Source organism: Ursus arctos, unplaced genomic scaffold (genome assembly GCF_023065955.2).
Source record: "Ursus arctos isolate Adak ecotype North America unplaced genomic scaffold, UrsArc2.0 scaffold_2, whole genome shotgun sequence".
NCBI lineage: Eukaryota > Metazoa > Chordata > Mammalia > Carnivora > Ursidae > Ursus > Ursus arctos.
Window position 1 is genome coordinate 37950148 of NW_026622874.1, and position 24345 is coordinate 37974492.

General features: G+C 56.8%; 1 protein-coding gene across 1 annotated transcript; it reads right to left on the reverse strand.

The window, feature by feature from the left end:
* Nucleotides 1–1977: 1977 nt before the first annotated feature.
* On the reverse strand, nt 1978–18101 carry LAD1 (ladinin 1). Its single transcript, XM_026480677.4, has 10 exons — nt 18018–18101; nt 9168–9305; nt 7297–8128; nt 6654–6758; nt 5836–5879; nt 4417–4489; nt 4174–4311; nt 3770–3856; nt 3439–3513; nt 1978–3098 (listed from the first exon to the last, which is right to left on the reverse strand). The coding sequence occupies exons 1-10, from the start codon at nt 18053–18055 to the stop codon at nt 3093–3095; spliced, it is 1536 nt and encodes a 511-aa protein (XP_026336462.2). The 5' UTR covers nt 18056–18101; the 3' UTR covers nt 1978–3092.
* Nucleotides 18102–24345: the final 6244 nt, after the last annotated feature.

The following is a 24345-nucleotide window of genomic DNA, read 5'->3' on the forward strand; positions in this document are numbered from 1 at the left end:
ACGTGCCTGCCAGTCAGCGTTCTGGCGGAGCAGGGGAGCAGGACCACAGGCCAGCAGAGAAGAGACAGAGAGGGGCAGGAGGAGGGGGCAGACTGACAGAGGAACGGGGAACAACCAGGCTGTCCCTAAGAGACGGAGGAAAAGCATTATGGTCCCGCTCTCCTGTCTATCCCAACGGGGCCCAGCCTTGCTTTGTGTCCTGGCCTGGAATCTCCTGGAATTTAGGGATTGCTTGTCTTAGACCTTCCCTTCCCTTGAGCCACTTTCAGTGGGTTACTGTTCCTCGTAAGCCCAACAATCCTTCAAACAGGCCATAATTTGTTTGCACAGATGCTTGAAGACACCTGAGCACCTAAGTCACCACAGAGCCCCCCAGAAAAAATCTAGTACGTTCTTGGTGCCCGTGGACGAACCATGTGAGGCTCTTACTGTTCTACAGCAGGGATTTAATTCAGAGAAGCGGGGGGCACGCAGGTAGTGAGAAAGTCAGGCCACTTTCCAGCACCCACACCTTGACACGGCAGGGCTGTTCCCATCCCGTCGCGGGTGCCCGGTCCTTGCAAACAGATAGCGTTGCCTCCTAGAGCTAATGGTAGAAGGGAAGAGGAAACAGAGATGGTGCTTACCCAGAGTTCTACTGGAAGAAACATACACTGCAACACTGCTTGCCACTTTAAGGACCCACAAGAGAGCAGGGCATGTGTGGGGTCCCAAGGACACTAGGGCAGGAGAGTAGACAGTGCAAGGAGTGGTAGGTATACAGGCAGGGGGACCCGCTCTGTCTCCAGAGGGCGCTCAATGTCACCTCCTCCAAGAGCCCTCCCCTGCCCACTTAGCCACCTGGGCACCAGCATGCCGCACTCTGTCCTCACACCTGTCCCCAGCTGAAATCATCTTGTGCGTGCAATTGTCTCCTTGTCCGGTGGCTGTCCGCCTGCCAGGAATGAGGTCAGGCCTTCTTTGGGGGGAGGGTAGGCATGAATGCAAAGGACAGGGAGTCACGGGGTCATGTCCCCCAACACTCTATCCCGCAGCCTGTCCTTGATTGTCACCCGGGGAGCGTGTGCAGGCACGAAGGGTTTCAAGCCCTTGAGGAAGCAGCCGCCAGGACTCCCCAGACACCCAGGCCCAAGCCAGCCCCCTCAGACCCCACCCAGACCTCCACTCTGGAGGAGGGTTTCTGGGAGCCTCTCCCAAGAAAGGTCTATGTGAGGACAGACCATTCACCTGCCAGGGGACTTTCCAAAGGTTAGAACATGAGCATCCAAAAACCCTAGGTCCTTGTTTGAACCCTGAGTTCCCAGCAGGTCCTGTGAGTCTCCGGGCAATGCTCATCACACCCCTCCCCCGCCCCTGGTTTTGTCCTCAAGTTCTGGAGGTGGAGCTCCTGCAAAAGCTCCAGCCCTTTGGGAATCAGTGGGGTATGGGGCGGATCCTCCAGGTCCCACTCCCCCTAGCTCAGTGCAGGCACGGGACCAGCCACGGGAGACCCACCAGCTGCAGAGGGGGGAGCCTGGGGTCACTGGGAGGTCTGCACAGATGGGGCCCTGAGGCCCTTCTGTCCCCCTGAACCAAAGGATCCAAGACAGGAGCCCTCACTCACAATCACAGAGGCTGGGACAAGGCTGCTAGTGCCCGGCTGGCTGCGTCGGCGCCCACGAGCTTGGGGAACTAAGGCCTGGTGACGCCCTTAAGGGCTGTGTTCTGAGAAACCCTGGGGTTTTCCGGGTACGCCTGGGGACAGGGGACAAAATGGAAGCAGGCAGGGCTCTGCATGTATCCCGCACCCCCTCCCCAGCTGGTTCTGGGTCAAATCAGAGCAGTCAGTGAGGAAGAAAAGTTCTAATCAAGTTCAAAGGGCGAAAAGATAGATAGATAGATAGATAGATAGATAGATAGATAGATAGATAGATGATAGATAGATATGTGTGTGTATAGAGCTTATATGTGTAGACATGTGTGTAATATATAAACATGTGTGTGATATACACCCATATACATGTGTGTACACACACATACATATATACTTTTTTTTTTAATTACAGGATTAAGGGGTCTGACAGAGCACCAGACTGACTGAGTTTGGTTTGTCCTAGATTCTCAGAAAGCTCAGCGTTCTCCAAGCTCACAGGGACCACGACATTGGGGGAGGGGAGGACGGGCTGCTGGGAGACCTTGCTGGGGATGCATGGAGGCAGGCGTGGCACTGTACGTGGCGGTTCCACCCCCACCCCACCCCCCCGCCAAGTCACTATGCTAGGACAGGGGGGCAGCCCACGTCAATGTGAGAAAGAGGGGCTGCAAGGAAAACGACACCTGACGCCCCCCCCCATCCAGTCACAACAACCTGCTCACACACGGCAGGGACCCCGCTCAAAAGCAAATCCTCCAGAAAAGAATCCACTTTGAAGGTCTTATTAGTCACGCCTGAGAGTGAATGAGTTTATCAGCTCTTTCCTGAGAACAGCTTTTTCAGAGACAGGGTGAAGGGGTTCCACGAAACGGCACTGAGCTCCCGGCCGGAGCAGCAGGCCAAGGACGTGAGAGGCGAACAAAGCAGGGAGACGGGGCACGCGGAAGACACTGCACAGCTCGCGGACGATCTGGCCCGAGGGCCACAGCAGGCTGGAGGCGGGCTCCAGGGACTGCGGTGCGAGGATCCAGGCCTCAGTGAGGGACAGACATCATAGGCACATGGAGGCACCGGCTGCGAGCAGATCGCAGAGGGGACCCTGGAGTTCTCCAGAGACAGCACCGCCCTGACCCTGAAGTGAGCAGGACCTGGACGCCACCTCTGGACAGGCCGTGGAGGCCACATGGTGCTGACGAGAGCCAGTGCTGCGCCCTGGGCTGACACTGGGTCCCAGGATCTGCTGTGCCTGCAGTGGGACGAGAAGGTGCCGGGGCACACCCGCCCCCAGATGCTAGACTGGGAAGGAGGTGGCTGAGTTTCCCCGACACCCCTGGCCCCAGGTCCAGAGGCAGAGAGCGAGCAGGGGCGATGAGAGACGGGGGGTGCTGCTGGCGGCAGGGCCTGGCCTGAGGGAGGGCCCCTGAGATGCAGACTTGCTGGTCGGTCCGGGCAGGGCTCATCACACCTGTGGGGCGGAGGTCTGTCAGAAAAGACAAGGAGGCTCCTAGGGCTGGGAGGGAAAAGGGGTCTCTGGACAGGAAGGCATCCCCTGGCCCAGGCCCACACCCACACAGGTCAGAAATCCCAAACCTGCTTGTTGAAGGGCGCTGGGGTTTTGCAGAGCTGCGGGCAAAGAGAAGCCAGCTCAGGGGTTCAACCAGTGTTCTCGAGGTTGGGTCAAACCAGCCTGAGAGCAGAATCGGGACATTCTGGATACCGGGACTATGCAGTTGGAGGGCTGGGCTGGGGGTGGGGGGCGGGGGGGGGCGGGGTCTCCCCAGGGCCAACCCCTCTGTGGCCCTCACCTCGGTGTCCAGGGAGGAGTCTGCTTTCTTTCCCCACTGGGTCCTTTTGGTGGCTGCCAACTCTTTCCGCACCTCCTGGTTGGGGACATCGTGGTGGGAGTGGGGGCGGACTAAGGCAGACTATGGAGGGGCTTGCGATCCCCAAGCCCCCCCCCCTTCCTGAGAGGGAAGACACCAGACCCACTCCTCCTCTCTTCTGCCTCCCGGCGACACGCTTAGCGCTCCCTACTTCCCATGGGCTCCTCTCCCAGAATGTCTCCATTTCCCTCAGGGCTGGCTCACTCCGCCGCCCAAGGCCCACAGCACGAGATCTCAGGGAAGGAGAACGTACCTGGGGGTCCTGATCCCCAGACTCCTGGGTCCTGCTGATCCACAGGTTGAGCCTTGACGTCACAACCCCTGAAAGCCTCAAGTTCTCCTGAAAAGAAAGGCTGGCATCTCAGGGCTTGGAGCCGCTGGCAACAGCACGGCGTCTTCAGAGGCCCTGGCACAAGGACACGATTCTACCTCGCCCCCGGAGCCACTCAGCACGTGCCACATACACCCGGGAAGGCACCCAACCCTCCCCCAGGGGTTGCTGTGAGCAGCTGAGGAGCCGGGCTCAGGAATGGCAACTCGCGTCAACGGCGGGTTCTGCCAAAACGGACCCGTGGAAACACGGAGCTTTCTAGTACGGCCAGGGTCCGGTTCTGCCTAATTGGCCTAAAGACACCCGGCTGGGCCTGAGCCCCTCACCTTCCGGCTGGAGGCTGGTTCTGCTCGGCTCTGGCCTACCAGCTCCTTCTCAAAGAGGTGGCGCTTGCTGGCTACGCCCACGGGAGCCACAAAGAACTCGGTGCGGGAGGCGCCAGGAGACTTGACGGATTCTGATCTCTGGAAACACAGAACACAAACGGGTGACCCACGAAGGTGAGGCGCGCACCCCACACCCAGCAGGCTGGTCAAGTACCAAGGCCCCTCCACAAGAGCGCTGCCCACCTGGATAGCTGTGTGGTATCTCTCCAGCTTCTCCCCTAACTTGACCGTGCCCGCCGGGAGCCTCATGCTGGCACTGCGGGGCCGGAGGACAGGACAGGACAAAGCAGGTGAGACCTCTGCCCTCAGCCTGCCCAGAGCCTGAGTAGTGCCCACCCACCCTCTGGACAAAGAGAAGACGGCCCCCCTCGCTGAATGAGACTCTCATGACTTGGCCAAGGTGGAATCTACTAGAAAAGTCCGGGGACTTTCCTCACCTCCCTAGAAACGTCCCACTCAGCAGGACACCGCCAGAAGCAGAGGTATCTGCCATTCCTCCCCGGCATGTCACTTCCACCTCACAGGTCTCCTGAATCTTCCCCTACCTACCTGCCTTCCCCTACTCCCTCTGCCTGCCACCCCAAGCTCTACCCCTCCTGCCGCCAGAGCACTCCCACCCCAAACAAAGCCGATCCTGTCCTTCCAACTCAAACCTCTCAGGCCACAGGGCAGAGACCAAACTCCCTAGCACAGCATACAATGCTCTCGTGGTCTGTCCCTGCCTCCCCTCCTGACACCAGCGTCCCCCCTGCCCCAACCCCTTTCTCCATGTGCTTATGTGCCAGTTAACCGGATACGTCACGCTTTTCACCCTCTGTGCCTTGACTTGTGCTGGGCCCTCTATTTCGAGGCCCACTCGGAAGTCAACTGCTCTGTGACCTATCCTCTGGCTCCCGCGGGCTGGGCTGTTGCAGCCACTCCAGGGCCCTGCACCTCCCTGCTGGGGGCTGTTGCATGTTTATTGGTCCGATGTGAGGTGCTGGAGAGTAGCAGCCATGTCTCATTCATCTGTGGACCCCCTTGCTGCCACCGTCACCCCAGGCCTAGCGTGGGACAGTGGCCCTCTGCAAATGTTTAGGGGCAGAAGGACACAGCACGAGGGCATGAAATTCCTAATACGTAAGCACAACTGCTTTTCAGACCCCGTTTCAGTTTCTTTTTTTCAAAACACAGTCCTCAAACTACTTGCATCAAAATTACGGGGCATGGGGATGCTTGTGGAACATGCAGATTCCCAGGCCCTGCCCCCTGCATCAGGCCTGCTAAAGCAGACGCTTCCCCTTCCCTGCACTCTTCATAGCCCCCCTCCTGCGAGGCCCTCCTCCCCCTCTCCACCCCAACTTCCTCTACCTTCAGAGCCCCGCCCAAGCCCTGCCTCCTCCAAGAAGCTCTCCCTGATCCCTTCCCTCCCTGTTCCATCTCCTTGGGCCTCTGTCCCTCGTGTCAGTTCCATCTCCCTGCAGGATCTGGAGCCCTGGCCGAGGCCGGCACCTTCCCCTCAGGTACCCTGTGGCCCTGCCTGCGAGTACACGCTGCAGGGCTCAGTGCACACAGGCTGAACGTGACCAGATCAGACCAAGCCAGAGCCTCCAGGCCCCTGACCTGCGGGTTAAGGTTGTCTCTGAGTTGTCTTTCCTGGGGCTCATCTGAAACAAGAAGGAAAGGCTCTGATGAGTGAGAGTCCCAAGGAGGCCAGGGCCCTCCACAAGGGAAGGGCTCAGCTCTCTGAACACTTCCTCCTCCTCCTCTAACCCCCAACCAAACCTCCATTAAAGGCTTTCCTCTCGTCTGGGAGACACCTGCCCCCACCCACCATCACCTCAACCATCTGTTTTCCTGTCTGACTCCCCACTGCCCGTGAGCCCTGCTGGGTGGGGACCACCCCTGATCAACACCAGGCCTCCAGCTTCCTCCCCAGGGCCTGGCACACATCAGGGGCACGAAGCATAGTCCGTCAAAAATGAATGAACCACCCAGCGAACCAAGGAACTGAGAGGAAATATCAGAAGGTAAGATGAGAGTCCCCAGTCCATACACCTTGTACTACTGGAGCAGAGGCAGCGCAGGGAGCTCTAGGAGAGCTCTACCCTTCCCTCCTGCACCAGCCTTCTGGGTGACATCAGGAACTGCTGAAGGCAGGCGTGGGGCCCCTGCCACTCAACCTGCCCAGTGCCCTCTTCCTGCAGCTCTGGCCTTGACCACTAGGTGGGGCTGCTCAGTCTCATCCACACCCACCCCCTGGGTCCTTAACCTGCTCTCCTTCAGTTAATCCAAGTCATCTGCTCTCGGGCACCCTGGGAATTGAAAACCCCTCTCTATCCAAGGGATCCGTTTGACAGCTAACCTAAGGCCCTGATGCTGTAAAAATGCTGATTTCCCCGGCTTGCCCTCCGGTGGACTGGAGACAAAGGTGCTCTCACCCGAAAGGAGATGGTCCTAGAGCTGGAGCGTTTGAGGGAGCTGCTGTAGGTGGCCTGGGTGGGCGAGGATGTGTCCACCTCTTCCTCCTTGCTGGGGATTTTCACCTGGATGGAGTGGGGGAGTGTCACACAGGAGGTCTGGGTGGCCCAAAGCCCATGCCGCCATAGGGACCCCATGTGGCCTGGCTCATCCCAGGAGCTGCAGACGGAAGGCGGGGAAGGAAACAGTCCTGTGTCTCCCTCTGCTGCCTCCCGCCCCTCCACCTCTGCTGTGGGGATGGTGGACACAGTTCTGTGAGGCCAGGCCACCAGACAGAACTTTCTAGCAGAACTCTAGAAGGACCTGAGGCTTCCCAAAAGGCTGCTGGTGTCCTGAAATCCAGGCCCTGGATGAGGACGGGGTGCAGGGTGGCAGGTGCTCTCTGTCACACCACGGATGCCCTTTTCAGCTGCCAGCAGCTTGCCCCTGCTTTAGTGTCTATTCTGACAGTGACGAGGTGACTAGAAGCAGGTAGGGAGAGAGGACACTGCCCAAGTCAGCCTCCATAGTGAGAGGACAAGAAACAGCAAGGGAGCCAGAGGCCACCTGGGGCAGGACAAGAGGGGCACGTGCAGGGCTGGGAGGGGCAGGGGCACTGCCAACCTGGAATGCGATGGGCGGGAGGCGGGAAGCCGCAGCCGGAGGGTCCGGCGCCCCCTGCTCTTCCAGCTCGGCCGGGGATGGCGGGCTCTTCTCAGGGAGGACCTTTCCCCTCTGCCCTGTGGTGGTGGGGGGCTGGCCTCCCCCAGAGGCCAGCTGACCCCCTGCCTGGGGCTGCCCTGGGGCGGCCGCCCTCTTTAGGGCCAGCTTTGTCTCGGTGGCCGGGGTCTTCTCTGACACCAGAGACTTCTCAAAGAGCGATGCTTTCTCAGAAACTACTTTCCTTTCCGAGTCTGATGTCTTCCCTGGGGCTGGGAGCTTCTCCGACACACTTGTTTTTTCTAGAACTGACTTCTCTGAGACGGCTCTTTTCTCTGACACAGACATCTTCTCAGGGCCCAGGGCCTTCTCTGAGTTGGAGCTTTCCTCCGAGACCAGTCTCTTTCCAAGTACTAATGTCTTCCCTGGAACAGGGGGCTTCTCGGAGACTGCGGGCTTCTCTGAGGCCTCGTTCTTCCCGCCTTCGGACTCTCGGCCCATCAAGCTCTCTTCCTCCCTGGCCCAGGGGCCCCGCCGCTCCCGGCTCAGTCTCCGGCGGGGTGGCAGCTCCACCTCCTTCTTGGGCGTGAGGGGCTGCGGCTTGGCCTGCCCTGGGCCAGAGCTGTCCCTTCCTTCCTCTGCCTCCGGCAGGCTGGGGGCCTGGGCAGCCTCCACCACCTGCCGCCTCTGCCTCCGCTCCTGCCGGGTCCTGAGGATGGCCTGGATGTCCTCGTCCTCATCTTTAGAGCCTGAGGTTCGTGGCTTGGGCGCCTCTGCTTCCTCCACGCTCGGCAGTCTAGGCCAGAAGATGGGACATGGGGTGGGAGATAAGAATCAGAGGCTATCAGAGCTGGGAGAGACCCTGGGGTGACCTGAGCCCATGGGGAAGCTTCCAGGGCTGCCAGGGAGAGGGTGAGGAAGTAGAGCCCCCCACCCCCTGCCAACTATCACTTAAACAAGGATCACTTCTATCTGCTTTACATACTGGGTTTCCAGGAAATCATCTGAACAAAGCACACCATGCTTTTAAAAAGCTGATAAACCCCTATAAGGTCCAACTCTACTGTGTTCAGACCCAATCAATAAACACTGAACAATTACTTTATAGGGCCCCGTGCTGGGCGCTGGAGGGCAAAAGGAGTAAATGCGGTCTTCGCCCCTTAGAGCTTAGGTCAAGACCAGAGACGTTCAGGGATTTGTCAAAGGTCACCCAGATAATGAGCAGTGGAACTGGGAGTAGAACCAAAGCTTCTGACGGGCCACCCTGACCTCCTGTTAGTCACGTGGCAGCCACGGGACTGGAGCCCCTGGGGTGCACGCCTGGTTGTCCCTTCCCTCGGGGACCCAAAGGAACAAGAGGAACATGAGAAGACTGTCCAAAACCTACAGCCCTCGGCCTCCAGCCAACGGAGATTCGTTTTCTCCCTCGCCCCCCTGCCTTCCATGTCGTTTGGGGCAAGTTAATTCACTGTCTGAGCCTCAGCTTCCCAATCGGGTAAGCGATCTCAGCAAGTCGCCGATGTACTCTCGGACATGTCTTTGAGATGTTTCTCCATCTGTAAAGCTGGCTAACGATGCCTCTGTCTCAGGGATACCATAAGGACTGAGTTCTATCCATCCCAGGTGCAGCAAAGTATTGGCTCGTGGACAGTAGGAATCCACAGACGTGGTTCTGCTTCCGAGGAGGGCAGAGCCTGGCTGTGTGGAGGACAGCCCAGCCAGCGGAGCTTATCTTTAGGCCCGTCGTCACATTCCCTAAGCAGGCCAACCCTGCTGTACTCGGTCTGTCCGGGGCCGCTAAGCCCGTCCCCGTCCCCTCCCCCTGACCCGAGCACCTCTGGGCAGCCGGTGTGTCTCCGTTCTGGACCAGCTTGGGAGCCTCGTCGTCCGTGGTGGAGCTCAGATTTCGGTGCCGCCGCCGGCGCTCGCGCTCCTGCTCTTCTTCATCCTCCAGAGTCCACTGCCTGGCCAGGCTGGGGGGAGGGGAGAGGGTCAGTGCAGCCCAGGCCGGAGCCCCGGATCCCTGGATCCCCGGAGCCCCAGTCCCTAGCCAGACCCCTGCGGGGCTGGGAGAAGAGAGCAGGCACCGTCTAGGCCTGGGCTGTGTGGGTCAGTGGGGCGGGGGCGGGTCCCCTTCAGCATACTGGAACCCCACCGGAACTGCACTGGAACCGAGACTGGGCTGAACTGGGACGTGCTGTAAGACACACATGTGTTCCCAAGACTTGATATGAAAACCAGACTGTAAAACATCTCATTAATAATTCTACATATTGATTACACGTTTAAATGATAATACTTTGGATATACTGGGAAAATGAGATATATTATTAAAATTGATCACCTGTTTCTTTTTATTTTCTTGGTATGTCGTCTACAGAAAATTGACAATTTTAGAGGCGCCTGGGTGGCTCAATCGGTTAAGCGTCCACCTTCGGCTCAGGTCATGATCCCAGGGTCCTGGGGGGAGCTTGCTTCTCCCTCTCCCTCTGCTCCTCTCCCCCATTTGTGCTTTCTCTCTCGCTCTCCCTCAAATAAATAAATAAAATCTTTTTAAAAATTGACAATTTTAAACGTGGTTCACAGTTGTGGTTCACATTACATGTGTATTAAATTTCAGCTAATGGGACTAAAGGGATTTGGATTGGACCAGGGTTTCTCATCCTGGGCATCACTGACATTTCAGCCAGGTAACTCCATGTGCAGGGGCTGTGCTGAATTATAGGGGCTGAACAACACCCCAGACCTCTACCCACTCGATGCCTTAGCACCGGCTCCCAGTTGTGACAACCAAAAGTGTCTCCTGACTTTACCATGTCTCTCAGGGCGGTCAAAACCACTGCAGATGACAACCACTGGGTTAGACGTGACTCTGGGATCCAGAGTGGGAATGTGGGGCCTCCCTCTCTAGAGGTGACTAGGAACATGAGAGAGTGGGCACGGTTCTGCCTGAAGGAGATGGATACACTTGACAAGTTCCTTTTTCTTTTTGGTCTTGGATTCTCAGATCACATCCATCAATGGACAATCCCAGAGAAACTTTCTCAGACTTTCTCAACAACCCATGGGATTTCTCAGCCATTCAGAGGGGGAGTGCCACAAATAAGACCGATTATACCTAGAAAAGCAGTATCAGCTTCCTTTCTCAGGAGCTCTTTAAGCCTCCCTCACCTTCCAGAACCAGCTTTCACTCATCGGGGAGCAAGGGGACTCCATACACTCGACTTTGGGTTCCTGCCCCCCAGTTACTCTGCATTCACAGAACCAATCAGGCTCTCACAACCAGTCACCCACCCATCCATCTCCTTCCTCACTCACCACCTACCCACCCAGCCGCCTGTCTATCCAAACACCCATCAACTCAGTCACCCCCCATTTCCCTGCCCACCCAGCGATCATCTTTTGTTAAAGATTTATCTATTTGAGAGAGAGAGAGAGCAAGTGAGCAGGCGGAAGACCAGAGGGGGAGGGAGAGGGACAAGCAGAGTCCGCACTGAGTGTGGAGCTCGACTTGCGGCTCAGTCCCGGGACCCTGAGATCGTGACCTGAGCCGAAACCAAGAGTCAGACGCTCAACCGACTGAGCCACCCAGGCGCCCCCCCCATCAATCATCTTTAGTCACCTGCTCTACCAGCCTCCCACCTGCCTCGCTGCCAGCCCACCCCACCTTCCATCCGCCCACCCTTCCACCCCAACCAAAGAGCAAATACATCATTGCTAAGCAACTGCAATGGACCAGCAAGTCAGGAACTAGGGAGTTCACAGGACGAGGCAGGGTCCCTGCCCTAAAGATACCTACTATCTAGTGAAAAAGAGAAGCAATCCACCAATAACCCCCCCAACCGAAGCACAGAAATTGCTCTGCAGGAGAGAGAATGATTACCGTAAGCCAAGATTATCAAGAAAGTCTCACGGATGAGACTGACCCTGGCTGGGGGTCTCGGTGGGTGAACAGAAGTTCAACAGAGGTGACGGGGGCTGGGGAGAACCTGGCAGGCCAGGCAGCAGGGAGGGCTGGGCAGAGGTAGGAGGTCTGTTGGGGCAGGAGGATGTACTCCACCCAGCACCCTGGGAGAAAGTTTGGGCTGCAAATAGTGCAGCATGAGTTAGCAGACTGAGCCCTCTCTGGAGACTTCCTGTGACCTCCCCCCCCCCCCCCCGCCAGGACTATCTGGGGCCCTACAGATAGGAAGAGTCTGGAAAAGGCCTCTTCTTCCCTCCCAGAGTTACTGTAAGGCCTTCCCTCTGCCATTGTCAGGTGTCAAACCTGCTCTCCCAGCCTGTCCTGTGGCCCAGCCCTATTCCTCCTGGGCCTCTTCCCCTCCTGCAGGGTATCGCCATGCAACCAAGCCTCCATTTAAGGAACAGACATGTTTCTGGAAAAAAATAACCATGCAAACCCACAGATCTCACAAACAGAACTGCATATGAAATGCATAGGAGGACATCTACGGAGCCTCCAAGGAAAGACTCCTCCAGGCAGCCTCTGGTAAGGCGCGCTACTCCCCCTGCCCTTGGGTACCTCCCTGTCTTTCCTCTTCACCAGTTTTCCTTCCTAAATGAGCAAGGAGAAGGAGCCACACAAGGGCTCCAATCTGGTTCCCTAAGCCCAACTTCATGCTGATCCAACATTTACCAAACAGATATTTTCTGAGCACCCGCTGCGTGCCAGGCACAGTTCCAGGGACTGGGGGGCGGCCGGCAGGGCCCTTCCCTGCGAGGAGCACACAGTGCAGGGGGCGGGGGGTGCAGTCCGTGAACCAGGAAATGAGTGCATGAACAAAACGGTGTCGGGAAGTGACACGAGGACAACAGAACCAGGTAAGGGGTAATGCGAGAGAAGGTGACCGGGAGGGGAGGCCTCTCCGAGAACTCTGAGAAGGAGTCGGATCTGCTCGCAGGGTGTCCCGGGAGGAGGGCACAGCAGGCGTAAAGCACTGGGTGTGAGAGCTGGGTGTTCAGGGAGAAGGGGATCCGGAGCCACAGCGTGGTCCACAGGGAGCTTGGACAGGGAGGAGAGGCCAGAGAGAAGGGCCTCAGGGACCCAGGAAAGAATCTGGGTTTTATTCAAGTGTCCTGGAGAGCCAGAGGATAGTTTTACATAGAGGGATGACATGATAGAATTGTTACTATTATTATTTAGCCTCTCTGGCCGCTGAAGGAAGAAGAATTGAGGGTGGCAGGGGGAGAAGGCATACAGGGGGCCCCATCAGGAGGCTCCTGCCATCGCCCAGGCGAGAGCTATGCTGGCCTGAACTGTGGTGGTAACAGAGAGAAGGAAAGAGGGATGGACTGGGGACATACTTTGAAGATAGAGCCAAGGGGGATTGCGAATGGGCGGGATGGTGATGAAAGCAGAGACAAAGAGAAAAAAACAAGGAAAATTCCTGGATTTTTGACCTGAGCAATTCCTGGTGCTATTAGTAAGATGGGAAAGATTGGTGTTGGGGGTGGGGGATAGTTTGGGGAAATGTCACCTGGCAGTGGGGGGAGGAAAAGTTCCATTTCTGGCTGTTGAGGGTGAGGAGAAGACACTGGTACAAAGGAGACCAAGGCCCAGAGCCAGGGAGATTGGAGGAAAGCCGGGGTAGAGTGTGAACCTGGGGGGAGGAATGAGCTCTGTCCAAGACCACTTGGGGGGGGAGGGGAGACCAGCACAGAGTCATGAGCACAGAGGTACTGGTCCCCAGGAAAGCAGCTCGAAGCCTGGGGCCAGAGCCAGGCTGGACTAGCAAGAGGAGAACGGGAGCCAGAACGAGGAACCGGTGAGGACCAGACACTCTTTGGAGAAGTTTTCCTCAGAAGAAAAGCAAATAAAATGGGACAGTAGCTAGAGCCGAATGTGGACTCAACGGCTTTGTAACTGAGGTACAATTTATATACAGTAAACACCCATCAAGTTTTGTTTCTTTTTAAAGACAGGCAAATGAAGGAGAGTGCAGAGGGTGTGAGAGGTTTGACAACGAAGTGCGAAGATGTTGTCCTGCAGGGAGAGCAGAGACCACAGGAGAGGGCGTCTCTCGTCTCTCACATCCACCATGGCGCCTGGCACATAAGTGACAACGAATGTGGAAGCAACCAGTGTGACTGTCACCTTTCAGACGTGAGGGCTCTCTTCCTCCCTGGGGAATCGCGCAACCTCTGCCACGACAAGGATGTGCGTGAAGGGGGGACGATCTGCCATCTGTTAGGAGCGCTCCTCACCGCCCCTCAGCTACAGCTGGCCCATAAGAGATCATCGATGACTGTGTGTGGTACATGAGTGAATGAAGGGATGACCCATCTTCAACTACGCAGAGCTCACAGGGGTCATGGGAAGCCCTATGGGAATCACGTTTAAATTCTGTGGTCAAGGCAGTGGGACTCTGACTGGAGCCCTTCTCCATTTCCCAAACTTGGAAATGCCAGCTTCAGCTGGCTTTTATCTGAGCCCACGTTTTCAGCTCTCCTTCTCTGGACTTACTCCCTCCCCTTATGACCAGTTTGGGACCAGCCCTTGCCCTCCAAAGTTGAGGGATCTATCCACTGGGGAAAGGGCCCCCACAAAGCCAGAAGCTCCTCTCCCCTGACCACACCCAGATGGGCTGGGCTGGAGCCTCCAGGATTCCTGGGTCCTGAGCAACCCCGTTCCCACACACACTCCTCTCAGCCCTGGGGGAAGCAGCTTCTTTGTCTATCTTCCAATGGGGCCATATATGGAGTGCGATCTGTCAGAGTCTGGTCTCCTCGGAAATGACTCACCCCCCTCACTCCCCAGGCCAGCCCGAGCCCTAAGGGGTCTTCAAGGCTGGACCTGCAGGAGGTGGGGCCCAGGCGTCCTTCAATGTCCACCGGCTTTATGCCATGACCCCACAGTTCCCCCAAGATGACTCGGTCACTCCCCTGCTGCTCAGGAATCACAGGGCTGCCTCCAACCCCTGGCAGAACGTGAATCACTTCACCCCCACCACCTTTACCACCACCTCACCCTGGGGAAGAAACGTTATTGCCAATAACTCTTCCTTATAAGATGAGGAAATGGATAGAAGGGGGGAGGGGAGGGGCAAGGGTCAGTCTCCAGGAGGGACCTCAGCAGCAGCAGCCTGAAACCCCCATAATAAATATATGATAAGTAAGGGCGTTAGAACGGTGCTTAACATTCAGTAGCACACAAATATTTGAATACGGTAAATAACAGTAAGTCAATAAATAAAGTAATCAAGAAGTGAGGGTACTAACACCCAAGTGCTTACTATAATGCCAGGCACCGTTCTAAGTATTTTACAAATACCATGGACATTAAACCTCACAACAACCCCGTGAGGTAAGATGGTGTTATTCCCATTTCACGGATGAGGAAATGGAAGGTCACCGGGGCTAATAAGTTTCCCAAGATAGCACAACTAATCAAACGAAAAAAAATTAAGATTCCATCCCGGGTCGGCTTCCCGAAAGCCTGTACCCTTAACCACAATACCAGATGCCAGAAAAGGAGGTCCAAGGAGGGCTTCCCCGAAGCCAGAGTGAGGCCCCACCTTCTCGACAGCTGACAGCGTATGTTCAGAGGAAGAAGCAGGGGAGCCTGGAGGGGCCTCTGACTGTGTGCGATTCCCCACCCCAGGGCAGGTCAGAGCTCATGGTGCAGCCTGGGAGAGCAGAGGTTTGGGGAAGCCCAGTGGCCAACACATGGACCAGAGCCAGGCCCAGTATGGAACCTGGGTCCCACCATCTGGGAGTCCCGGCCACTCGCCCCAGCCGAAGCCACAGCCCTAGGCGGCCGCCCCACCACTCCCTCCTTCCCCACAATCATTTCCTCTACCTCCTGGCCTTCACTTGGGGACAACATCCCTCTCTTCGCCTCCACGTCCCGGCTGCTCTCCTCCCCAACACTGCACTCACACGGCTGCTATCAGCTGCTGACCAGGTAGAAGTTAGATCTAAGGAAGATCCTCCCTGCGGGAGACCTCAAAACAAGCTTGAAAAACAGATCAAGGCTCAGCTGCTCTGGTTGAAGTAGGGGAAGGGTGGGAAGTCTGCCCCAGAAACATCTGTAGAACCCTGGGCCTCAAGGAGCAGGATTTGCAACTCTTTGAAGGAAAGAACAGACAGCTGGGAGGCCCAGCTCTGACTGTATGACCTTGGGCCAGTGTTCCACCCCTAGGGGAGACAGGTCTCAGGCTGCCCTTCTGCACGATGAGGGGCCCCCACGGGTAGTCACTGAAGTCCCTTCCAGCCCTGATGGGCTAGGGGGAGGTGTCAGGGCAGGATAGAGAGCCGTGCTGGGAGGTGGGAGGGCTGCTCAAGGCCCACGCAGGGGCAATGATTAACCGCTGGAGGCTCGGTCCCAGGCACCCTCGGACCCACCCCTCACCCCCTGCAGACAGGCCCGGCCCAGCCTCAGCCGTCACCCGGCCAGCCCAGGGAGGAAAGGACAAGGCCACTGACCAGGGCACCCTGCCAGCCAGCTCGCCACCGCCCCCATCCCAGGGCTGGAGCATCTGAATGTCTACTTCAGGCCAAGGACGGGCGGCAGGCTGGCCCTCCGCTCCCCACCTAGACCCTGCCTGGAGCCACCCCGGTCACACCCTCATCACAGTCTTCCCCAGCCTGGGAGACTTGGTTGACAGTGACTCACAGCCGTTCCCTCCTGCCCGCTGAGGCTTGTTCACCCGGGGAGCAGAGCGGGAGCGGTCCTCTGCTCCAGGTGCCTCAACACAGGGACTGTCGGCAGCAGCTGTGTCTGCCCACGGGCTCTGCGAGGGCTGGGGCCGGCAGGGAGGGCAGGCCAGGGGCTCCTGCGGCAGGACAGGTTCCCCAGGGCGTTCCTGGCACTACCCCTGGCCATCCCGTGGGAACCCGGCCCCACCCCGGCAGCCACATGTCCATCTGAGCAGTGGACAAGCTAAGACCAGACCCTGCTCCCATTTTTAAAGTTCTCGTGCTCCAGCCGCCCACCCACCACACACACACCCTGTACATATCCAGGCATGCTCTCAGACACAAAATCACATATATCCCACCAGTCGGTGAGCAACTGATGAAGTAGTGTGTGGTTTGCATTTTTTACCCAATGCACTATACTGAGGTCTCCAATAAACATTCACACCAAACATACTCAGACTCCTACGACCCAGACTCAGCAACCTAAGAACCTACTACCCACACAGATGTCTCCATACTACACAGGCCATAAACATGCTCACCCACTCATACACCTGCACGCGCCATATAAGCACACTTCCAAGGGCACAGATATGCCCACACCTAGAAGCAAAGACACTCCCGCATCAACCCCCATGCACACCGACCCACGTGCAGAGTCCAAGGTCTGGACCCCAAGCTCCACCCTCAGCCCAGACCTTCCCTGTGGTGTGTCCAGCCTCTCGAGCAGCCTAGGTTCCTTTTCCCAGGGCACTGAGTTCCTTCCCTTCTTGGGGCTTACCTTGTCCCCTCTCTAGAGCCCTTTAGCCCCTCCACAGGCTACTGTGCTTCAGAGCAATGTGAGGTCCTGAGGGTCTGAGGAGGTGGCCCCCCAGCCCTGGGGAGGATGAGACTGAGACACCAGAGAAGCTCTAGAGCCCTTCTGGAGGGAGGGGAAGGAGATCCTAGAACACGGGAGAATGCCTGAAAGCCACCTTAATGGGGAAGGCCTAGGGAGGGTGCTGGTCTGCCCCTGCAGAGAGAACCCTGGCCTCAGTATCCAAATGCCCACCTGCGAGGGGCAGAAAGGACAATTTCTACTTGGGTTAACTCTATGGGATCAAAGGAGTAGGAATCCAGCTCCGAACACTACACGGGCCTCAGCTTCTTCAAGGGCAAGATGGGTGTAGATGGGGGGGGCGGTGAAGATGCTAGTGAGAACATCTGAGGGGAGGTGCTGGGGAGCTCCAAGAGGAGTCACCAGGGGTCACCAGCCACATTAAGGGGTGCTGCCTGCCAGACAATCCCCCAACATCCCAGTCTTATCTAACCCTGACAGGATGTCCAGCAGCCAGGGTAAGATACCCAGTGTCCTGACCCTTTAACAGACCAGTCTACAAAAAAAAGACTGAGGCACAGAAGGGGACAGTAACTATCTTGAGGTCACTGAGCCCAGACACCACCCCAAAATGCCACACTCCGAATTTGAGCCTCATTAGTGGGAGGGTGGTCTGTTGCCCAATGGTCTCTATTCACTGATCCCTGTTCTTCTGACCGTCCAAGGAGCGTGCTGTCCCCACCGCTCCTCCCCAAGAAGGGCTGAGGGACACCTCCCCAAGGGGCCCACTCTCCTAGTCTCTACCACAGAAACACGGCAGCGGGGGAGGCTTCTCTCGGGGAAAGGACGCTTGGCGGAACTCTGGAACACCTCTCCAGTCCCCCCAAATGTTCCCTCCACCCCGCAGGGGGTCCTGTGGGGGGGCCCTCCAGGCCGGCTACCAGCCTCCCCCAAGCACCCTGTGTGCGGCCTCAGTCCCTTGGGGAGGAAAGGAAACGGTAGGGGAGCGAGAACACCCGTCCTGCCCTGTCACCTAAGAGTTCCCCAGTTTGGTCCCAATGGCTGCCACCACCGCCACCCCCCCCCCCCCGCCCGACTTGAGGAGCCGCGGGAGCCGCGGAGCGTGGGGACCCAGGCTCAGAGCCGGCTCCCCCGCGGGAAGGGGGCCGACGCCGCGGGCAAGGGAGAGGGGGCCGGTGCGGCTCCCGGGGCCGGCCGCGGCGCTCACCTGGACAGCGCCGACCAGTCCTTCCTGCCGCCAGCCATGCCGCCGAGCCCGCGGCCGCCGTGTGCGCGGGCAGGGCCGGGCGGCCGCCGCCTCACCTGCGCGCCCCTCCCCCGCCGCCCGGCCCAGGTAAGGTCACATGGCCGCTTATCTCAGCCCGCCCGGCCCGCCGCGCTCGCGGCCCTCGCGCCCGCCGCCCCCAGCGGCCTCCGTGGTCGTGGGCGGCCGGTGCAAAGCCGCATGGATCTCCGCCCCGGCCCGTCCGACCGCGCGCTCGCGAGCGCCGGCGAGCTGTCGGACAGGCCGCCGGACGGACCGACGGACGCCCAGGCCCCGCGCGCGGGGTCGATCGGCCGCCCGCGGCGAGGGCGGGGGACTTCCTGCTCAGAACCAGTCGGACCAGCTCCGCGCTGGGCCGCCTCCTCTCGCAGGGGCCGGGGTGCCGGGGGAGTGGGGCCGGCGGGCGGGGACCCGACGATCGGGGTCGGGCCGAGCTTGCTGCGGGTAAACCGACTTAGCCCGGAGAAAGCCAAGAGCAGAAACCGAGCGGGAGAGTTAGAGCGGGTACCGTAACCTCGGATCCGGGGCGCCGGGCACCTCCCGGGGCTGCCGCACCCACCCCGGTCCTCCGACCCCGAGAGGTCCCAAGAGATGAGCAGGCAGTGCTTTCGCTGTACCGCGTACAGAACTACAAAACGCTCCCCCGTATAAAGCCAGCCTCCCCCCAGATGAGATTCTTGTTCAGCAAACATTTGAGTCCCCACAGTTCTGAAAACACAATGATGTCAAAGGCCTGGTCCTTGCGTTGCTGATACTGGTCTTTGGGCTGGAGTGGCAGCGTGTGTAACAGGGCAGAGGAAGCTCAGCTTTTCCCCTGGAAGGAGTGAACATGGACAACCAGGACTGGAATTTTGAAGGCCTCTCAGGCCCCACCAGCACCACCTGGCTCCCTTAAAGTGTCCAGCTGGGCTGGTGGGTGCCAGTGGCTTTCTATGCAGGAACCAGTCTGGGATCGGCTGAGAGATGGCCAGTCACTGAGCACAGAGGATCTTATCTCCCCTGATGGATCAGAACTGCAAGGTCAGCGGCAGCAGTTCCTGCTCTGAGAGGGGTGAGAGGCAGCCCCAGGCAGCAGGAGGAGAAGAGGGAGGGGAGGCAGAACTGCCAGCCTTGCTCCCCAGTCTGGCCTCCCTTTGGCACTGATCCAGGACTGATGGTCTCCACGGTGCCCTCCAGCTCCGAGATCTCAGTGATGAGCAAGCCAGCTGCTGAGCAAAGGCCTGGAAACACAGATACACAGCTAAGGCATCTCCTTCCCCAAAAGGCCCCCTCCTCCAGAGAGCATTTCTTCTTGGCCTAGGCAGTAAGAAGTGAGGTTTAAGGACAGAGTTCTGGACTGGGAGCCTGGAGATCTGGATTTGAGGGGAGAATCCTTCCTTGCTTCGTCCTGCTTCTGGTGGTTGCTGGTAATCTTTGGAGTTCCTTGGCTTACAGAGGTGTTATTCCAATCTCCAGCCTCTGCAGTCACAAGGAATTCTCCCTGTGTCTCTGTGTCTGTGTCCAAATTTCCCTCTTCTTATAAAGATGTCAGTCATTAGATGAGGGCCCACCTAATGCAGTCATACTGACATACCTCATTTTAACTTGATTACATCTGCAAAGACCCGAGTTGCCAGTAAGTTCATACTCTTGGGTACCGGGGGGTCAGGAATTAAACATATCTTTTTGGGAGCCAGAATTCTACCCACTACAATCAGCCAAGTGGCTTTGACTTCAGGGACAAAAAAATGGTAAGGCCTCGGCTCCTGACGTCCAGACCTTCCCTCTCTAGCCATGGAGACATACACCCAAGCCTCATTCCAGACAGACTGTGATAAAAATTGAAATTATGTCATCAGGAGGGATTAACTCTAATGGAGGGATTGGGAAGTCTTAAAGAGGAAAGAACATCGGGGTTGGGCTTTAAAGGTTAAGTGGAATTCAGCCGTCAGAAACAGCGGCCAGGCATCCAGCTACCGGACACAGTTTCCACAAAGACAGAGGGGCAAAAGTGGAAGGTGTTTGTGCCGCAGAGAGAAGACCCATGTGCCTGAGGCTTAGAGCGCCCTCCAAGGCTGAGGGAAAAGATGGCGAACAGATAGTGAGGAAGGACCCTGTGTGTTGAGTAACCTTTCACCATAGAATATGTGGAACTTGAAGAGAAAGGGATGGTTAATGGCCTCTGAATGGGAAAGTCACAGACCCTGAAAGACAACTCTGGAGGCAGTATGACGAGACTGGAGGTGGGACGCCATGTTACAAGGGTACTGTATACAGTCTGCAAAAGAAATGAAGAGGGCTTGAGCAAGGGCAGCCAGGAAGGGGGAGAGGAGAGGCGTTGGCAAGAACTTTGGAAAGTTGAATTATCAAGATGGAGTTGACCGATTGTGGGCGGCGAAGGAGAACAAACCCCCGTGACTCCCACCTCCCTAGCTTGAGGGGCTGGGTGAGGGCAAGTGCCCTCATGAGACAGGGCTGCAGGAGAAGGAGGTTTCGGGAGGAGGGTGACTTTAGACCTCTAAAGGTTCTTCAACCTCAGCACTATTGACATTGGGACCCGGTCAGTCTTTGTTGTGAGGACTGTCCATGCATGGGTAAGATGGTCAGCCACGTCCCTGGCCTCTACTCATTAGAATTTAAGCTCGCTAAAGAAAGCCGGGTAGAGTTGTCCAACAGATGGCTGGATGTTGGAGTGTGGGAGCTCAGAAGACAGCCTTGCCTATGTTTTCCAGAGCACCCAGCAGTGAACTGCAGAGCAGACAGGAGGCGGGAGGGATTCCTGAGGACAGGCCGGGGAGGGAGGTGTTAATGTTCAAGTTGTCTGTGCCCCTGTGCTGGCTCCCTGAGTGTCTTGTGTGTGTCTTGAGAGGGAAGGCCTTGTTCACCTCGGTATCCCATCCACGCTACGCCTCGTACAGTAGGTTCTCAATAAAGGTTTGGAGAATTGCATGAACTTGCTTTGGGAAGAAGAACAGGAAAACCCAAATCAGCCAGAAACCCTGCTGAGTATGACCTTGGGAGCTGGGTCAGGGAGAAGCTGAGATGGGGTGGAGGGGAGACTCTCAGCCTCCCTTGGCCTCCTGGATATGGCAAAACCAGGATACGGAGCATCAGCGGCTCTCACCGTTGCAGGAATGGGTGCACGTGGTACAACCTAGCAGAGGTGAAGATAGGGTTCTTGACCCCCTAGCTATTGCACTCTTGGGGAGAGAAACTCTTGAGTGGAAGCCGCAGAAGAGAGGCTCCAGAATATTCCAAGCAGCACTGTTTATAGCGGCAAAATTGTGGAAACCACCTCCATGTCTGTCCACAGGAAAAGGGATGAGTAAGTGATGGTATTTTTGTCATGTCACAGCAAATGGATCAAAGGGGTGAATTTTACCACCTTCACCTTGAAGGGGAAAAAGCAGGAAGCATGCGTTTATGTCTGATTTACCCAAAAAATGCAGAAGTAGACAATATCTTGTTTAGGAATTCATAAATACAGAGCAGCGCTATAAAGAGAAGCCAGAGAATAGTAAACACAGAGCTGAGGATTCTGTTTATCTCTGTGGAAAGGAAGGGCCTATCGTAAATGATACCCTCATTCTTGACCCGAGCGGTCGGCCTATGGTTGTTCGTTTCACAGCTCTTCAGTCGTCCACGCAGTAAAAACCACTAGCATGTGCTGCTCACTTCCTCCAAGGAGAATCCACGGAGATAGGGCTTATCACGTGGGGAATTCCCTGGTCAAGGGCAAGGGTTTTCAAGACATCCCAGCCAGCAGTGGGGGAAGGGGGCATCTCTCTCCTTCCAGAACTGACGTCAGGCTCTGGAATCCCCCTCCCCCCAACCCCTATCTACATAGCTCATAGGTCAGCTTCTCCTTCTCCAAAGAGGCCAGAGTGGGGACCCGGGGGGGATCCTGGCCCCAGACTAGCAGGTTTGTAAATCACACCCTGACATTTCAGTTTGCAACTGCCATGCCAGACCACTCTTGGGGAAGGCACAAAACAAATAAATGAGGTCGTCACACTCATACCCTAAAAAACCCAGGGCCGTGGTTCCCGGGCTTTGGGCTTTTACCAACTAATAATATTTTTTAAATATGAATACCCAAATGGTGTTACTACCATTTTATTTTGCAAAGAAAGAATATTAAAGAACAATGACTACCTACCCTCCTCCCACTCTGTAAGTAAAGAATATATTAATACTAAAATCATAACATTAAGGCACGCATACTTTTAGAACAAAGGAGAGCCCTTGTCACTGGGTACATTGAGCTTTATGGAAACTTCCACCACAACGGCCCAGGCTTCCTCATCATGCGGCTCTACCCACATCCAGTTTTCTCAGGAGACTGGGGGTCCAGGGACCTATGTTTTCATCCCAATTATGTCTGTGACCTTGAACAAGTCACTTTCCCTCTCCGGGCCTGCAGACATTGACCATAGTTCTCTGGTGCCTGGCCCCAGGGTTACACTGCTCAGCCTCAGGGGGCCCACAGGCCAGCTTAGGAGTGTGTCTTGGGAGTAAGAAAATACCCTTTTCCTCAGCTCCAGTGAAGGAGCCTGAGCCTGCAAGCTTTGGGGATTTTTGAGGAGAGAGCCCCCGATGCGGTCAGGAGAGGAGCTGCCATCTGCACGGGTCCCAGCAACCTGTCCCAGTTTTCAGTAGCTTGATCACCCACCTGGAACGAAACTGCCCCCCTGGCTGCCCAGCCCAGATCCCTGCGGGGAGTCTGACTCACTTCATGGGGGGCCTCTGGGGCTAATGTTTAACTCAGCTCCCTCCCTCCGCAGGCACTTTAGCCCTAGCAGCCCTGGACACTGGGCCTGCCCTGATTGCCCTGCTGGGGGTGGGCTCCAGACAGACAGGGGGCCCAGCCTCCTGCCCCCCATGGAGACAGGGACCTCGTGGGGAGGGAGAGGCAGCAGCGGGCATCCTGAGGGCTCTGGGGCAGGCAGGGGTGGTAGCAGGTGGCATTCCGCCCTGGCCATTCTTACCAAGGAGAGAGGAGCTCCAGGTCCATCTCCAGCTGCTTAGGAGATACTTACCCAGCTTTGCCACGGGCATCCCCCAAGAAATCCCCTTTCTCCCCCCACTTCCAGTTCTGGACCTGGTGTTGGAGGAAGACCCCACCTTTGCTCAGTTGGGTGGCATTTGCATCTCATTTGAATGTTTTCCCTCTTGGTGTGGATATTGGAATTCCTCAGATGCCTATGCAGGGCTCCTGACCCCCAGCTGTGTCCCTTCTGGAAAGTGGCTGGTTGGGCTCTCTGTGGCAGGTTGGGCCCCAGGAAAGGACAAGCCCAGAGGCAGGTTGACCTGGGTTCCAATGTCTGGTGCGCAGCTGTCAAACCCTACAACTCAGGGTGGATGACTCCAGCTCTCCCAGCCTCCAGGTCCTCATCAGACAAAATCCCAAATAGGAGAACCTACTTCTTGGGGCGCCTGGGTGGCTCAGTAGGTTGAGTGGTTGACACTTGGTTTCAGCTCAGGTTGTGATCTCAGGGTCCTGGGATCAAGCCCCCTTCCCCCCCAGTTGGGCTCTGCACTGAGCGGGGAAGTCTGCCTAGGGATTCTCTCCCTCTCTTTCTCCCTCTCCCTCTGCCCCTGCCTCCCCCACCCCCGCTCTTTCCCTCTCGCTCTCTCTGTCAAATAAATAAGTAAATCTTTTAAAAAAAGAGTATCGGGGTGCCTGGGTGGCTCAGTCGGCTAAGCATCTGCCTTTGGCTCAGGTCATGATCTCAGGGTCCTGGGATCGAGTCCTGCATCGGGCTCCCTGCTCAGTGGGGAAGCTGTTTGCTCTCCCTATGCCTCTCCCCTTGCTCGTGCTCTCTCTCTCAAATAAATACATAAAATCTTTTTTAAAAAACTAAAATTAGATAAAAATTTAAAAAGAATATCTACTTCTTAGCATTTTGTGAGAATGCAATGATATAATTCTGATAAAGCACTGAGCATCGTTTTTATTATTATTAAAATAGTGACTACGCATATGGACTCTAACAGACTCCCTGGATCGAATCCTGGCCCCTCCACTCACTCGCTGTGTGACCACAGGAAGGCGTTAACCTCTCTGTGCCACAGGAATCCCACCTTTCTCAGAGGGGCGTTGTGAGGTGAAATGTGATGTGTAGAGTGGCGCCCGACATATACTCAATGGGCTGCAAGTGGGAGCTGTTTTCAGTGGGAGGCCCAGCTCCCGCCTCATCTCCCCCTGTTTCTGGTCCAGTGTTGGCCCTCCATGGTGAAAGGGAGTAGAATCATGGCTCTCCGGATACAATGCCTCCCACCCAGGCCCTGT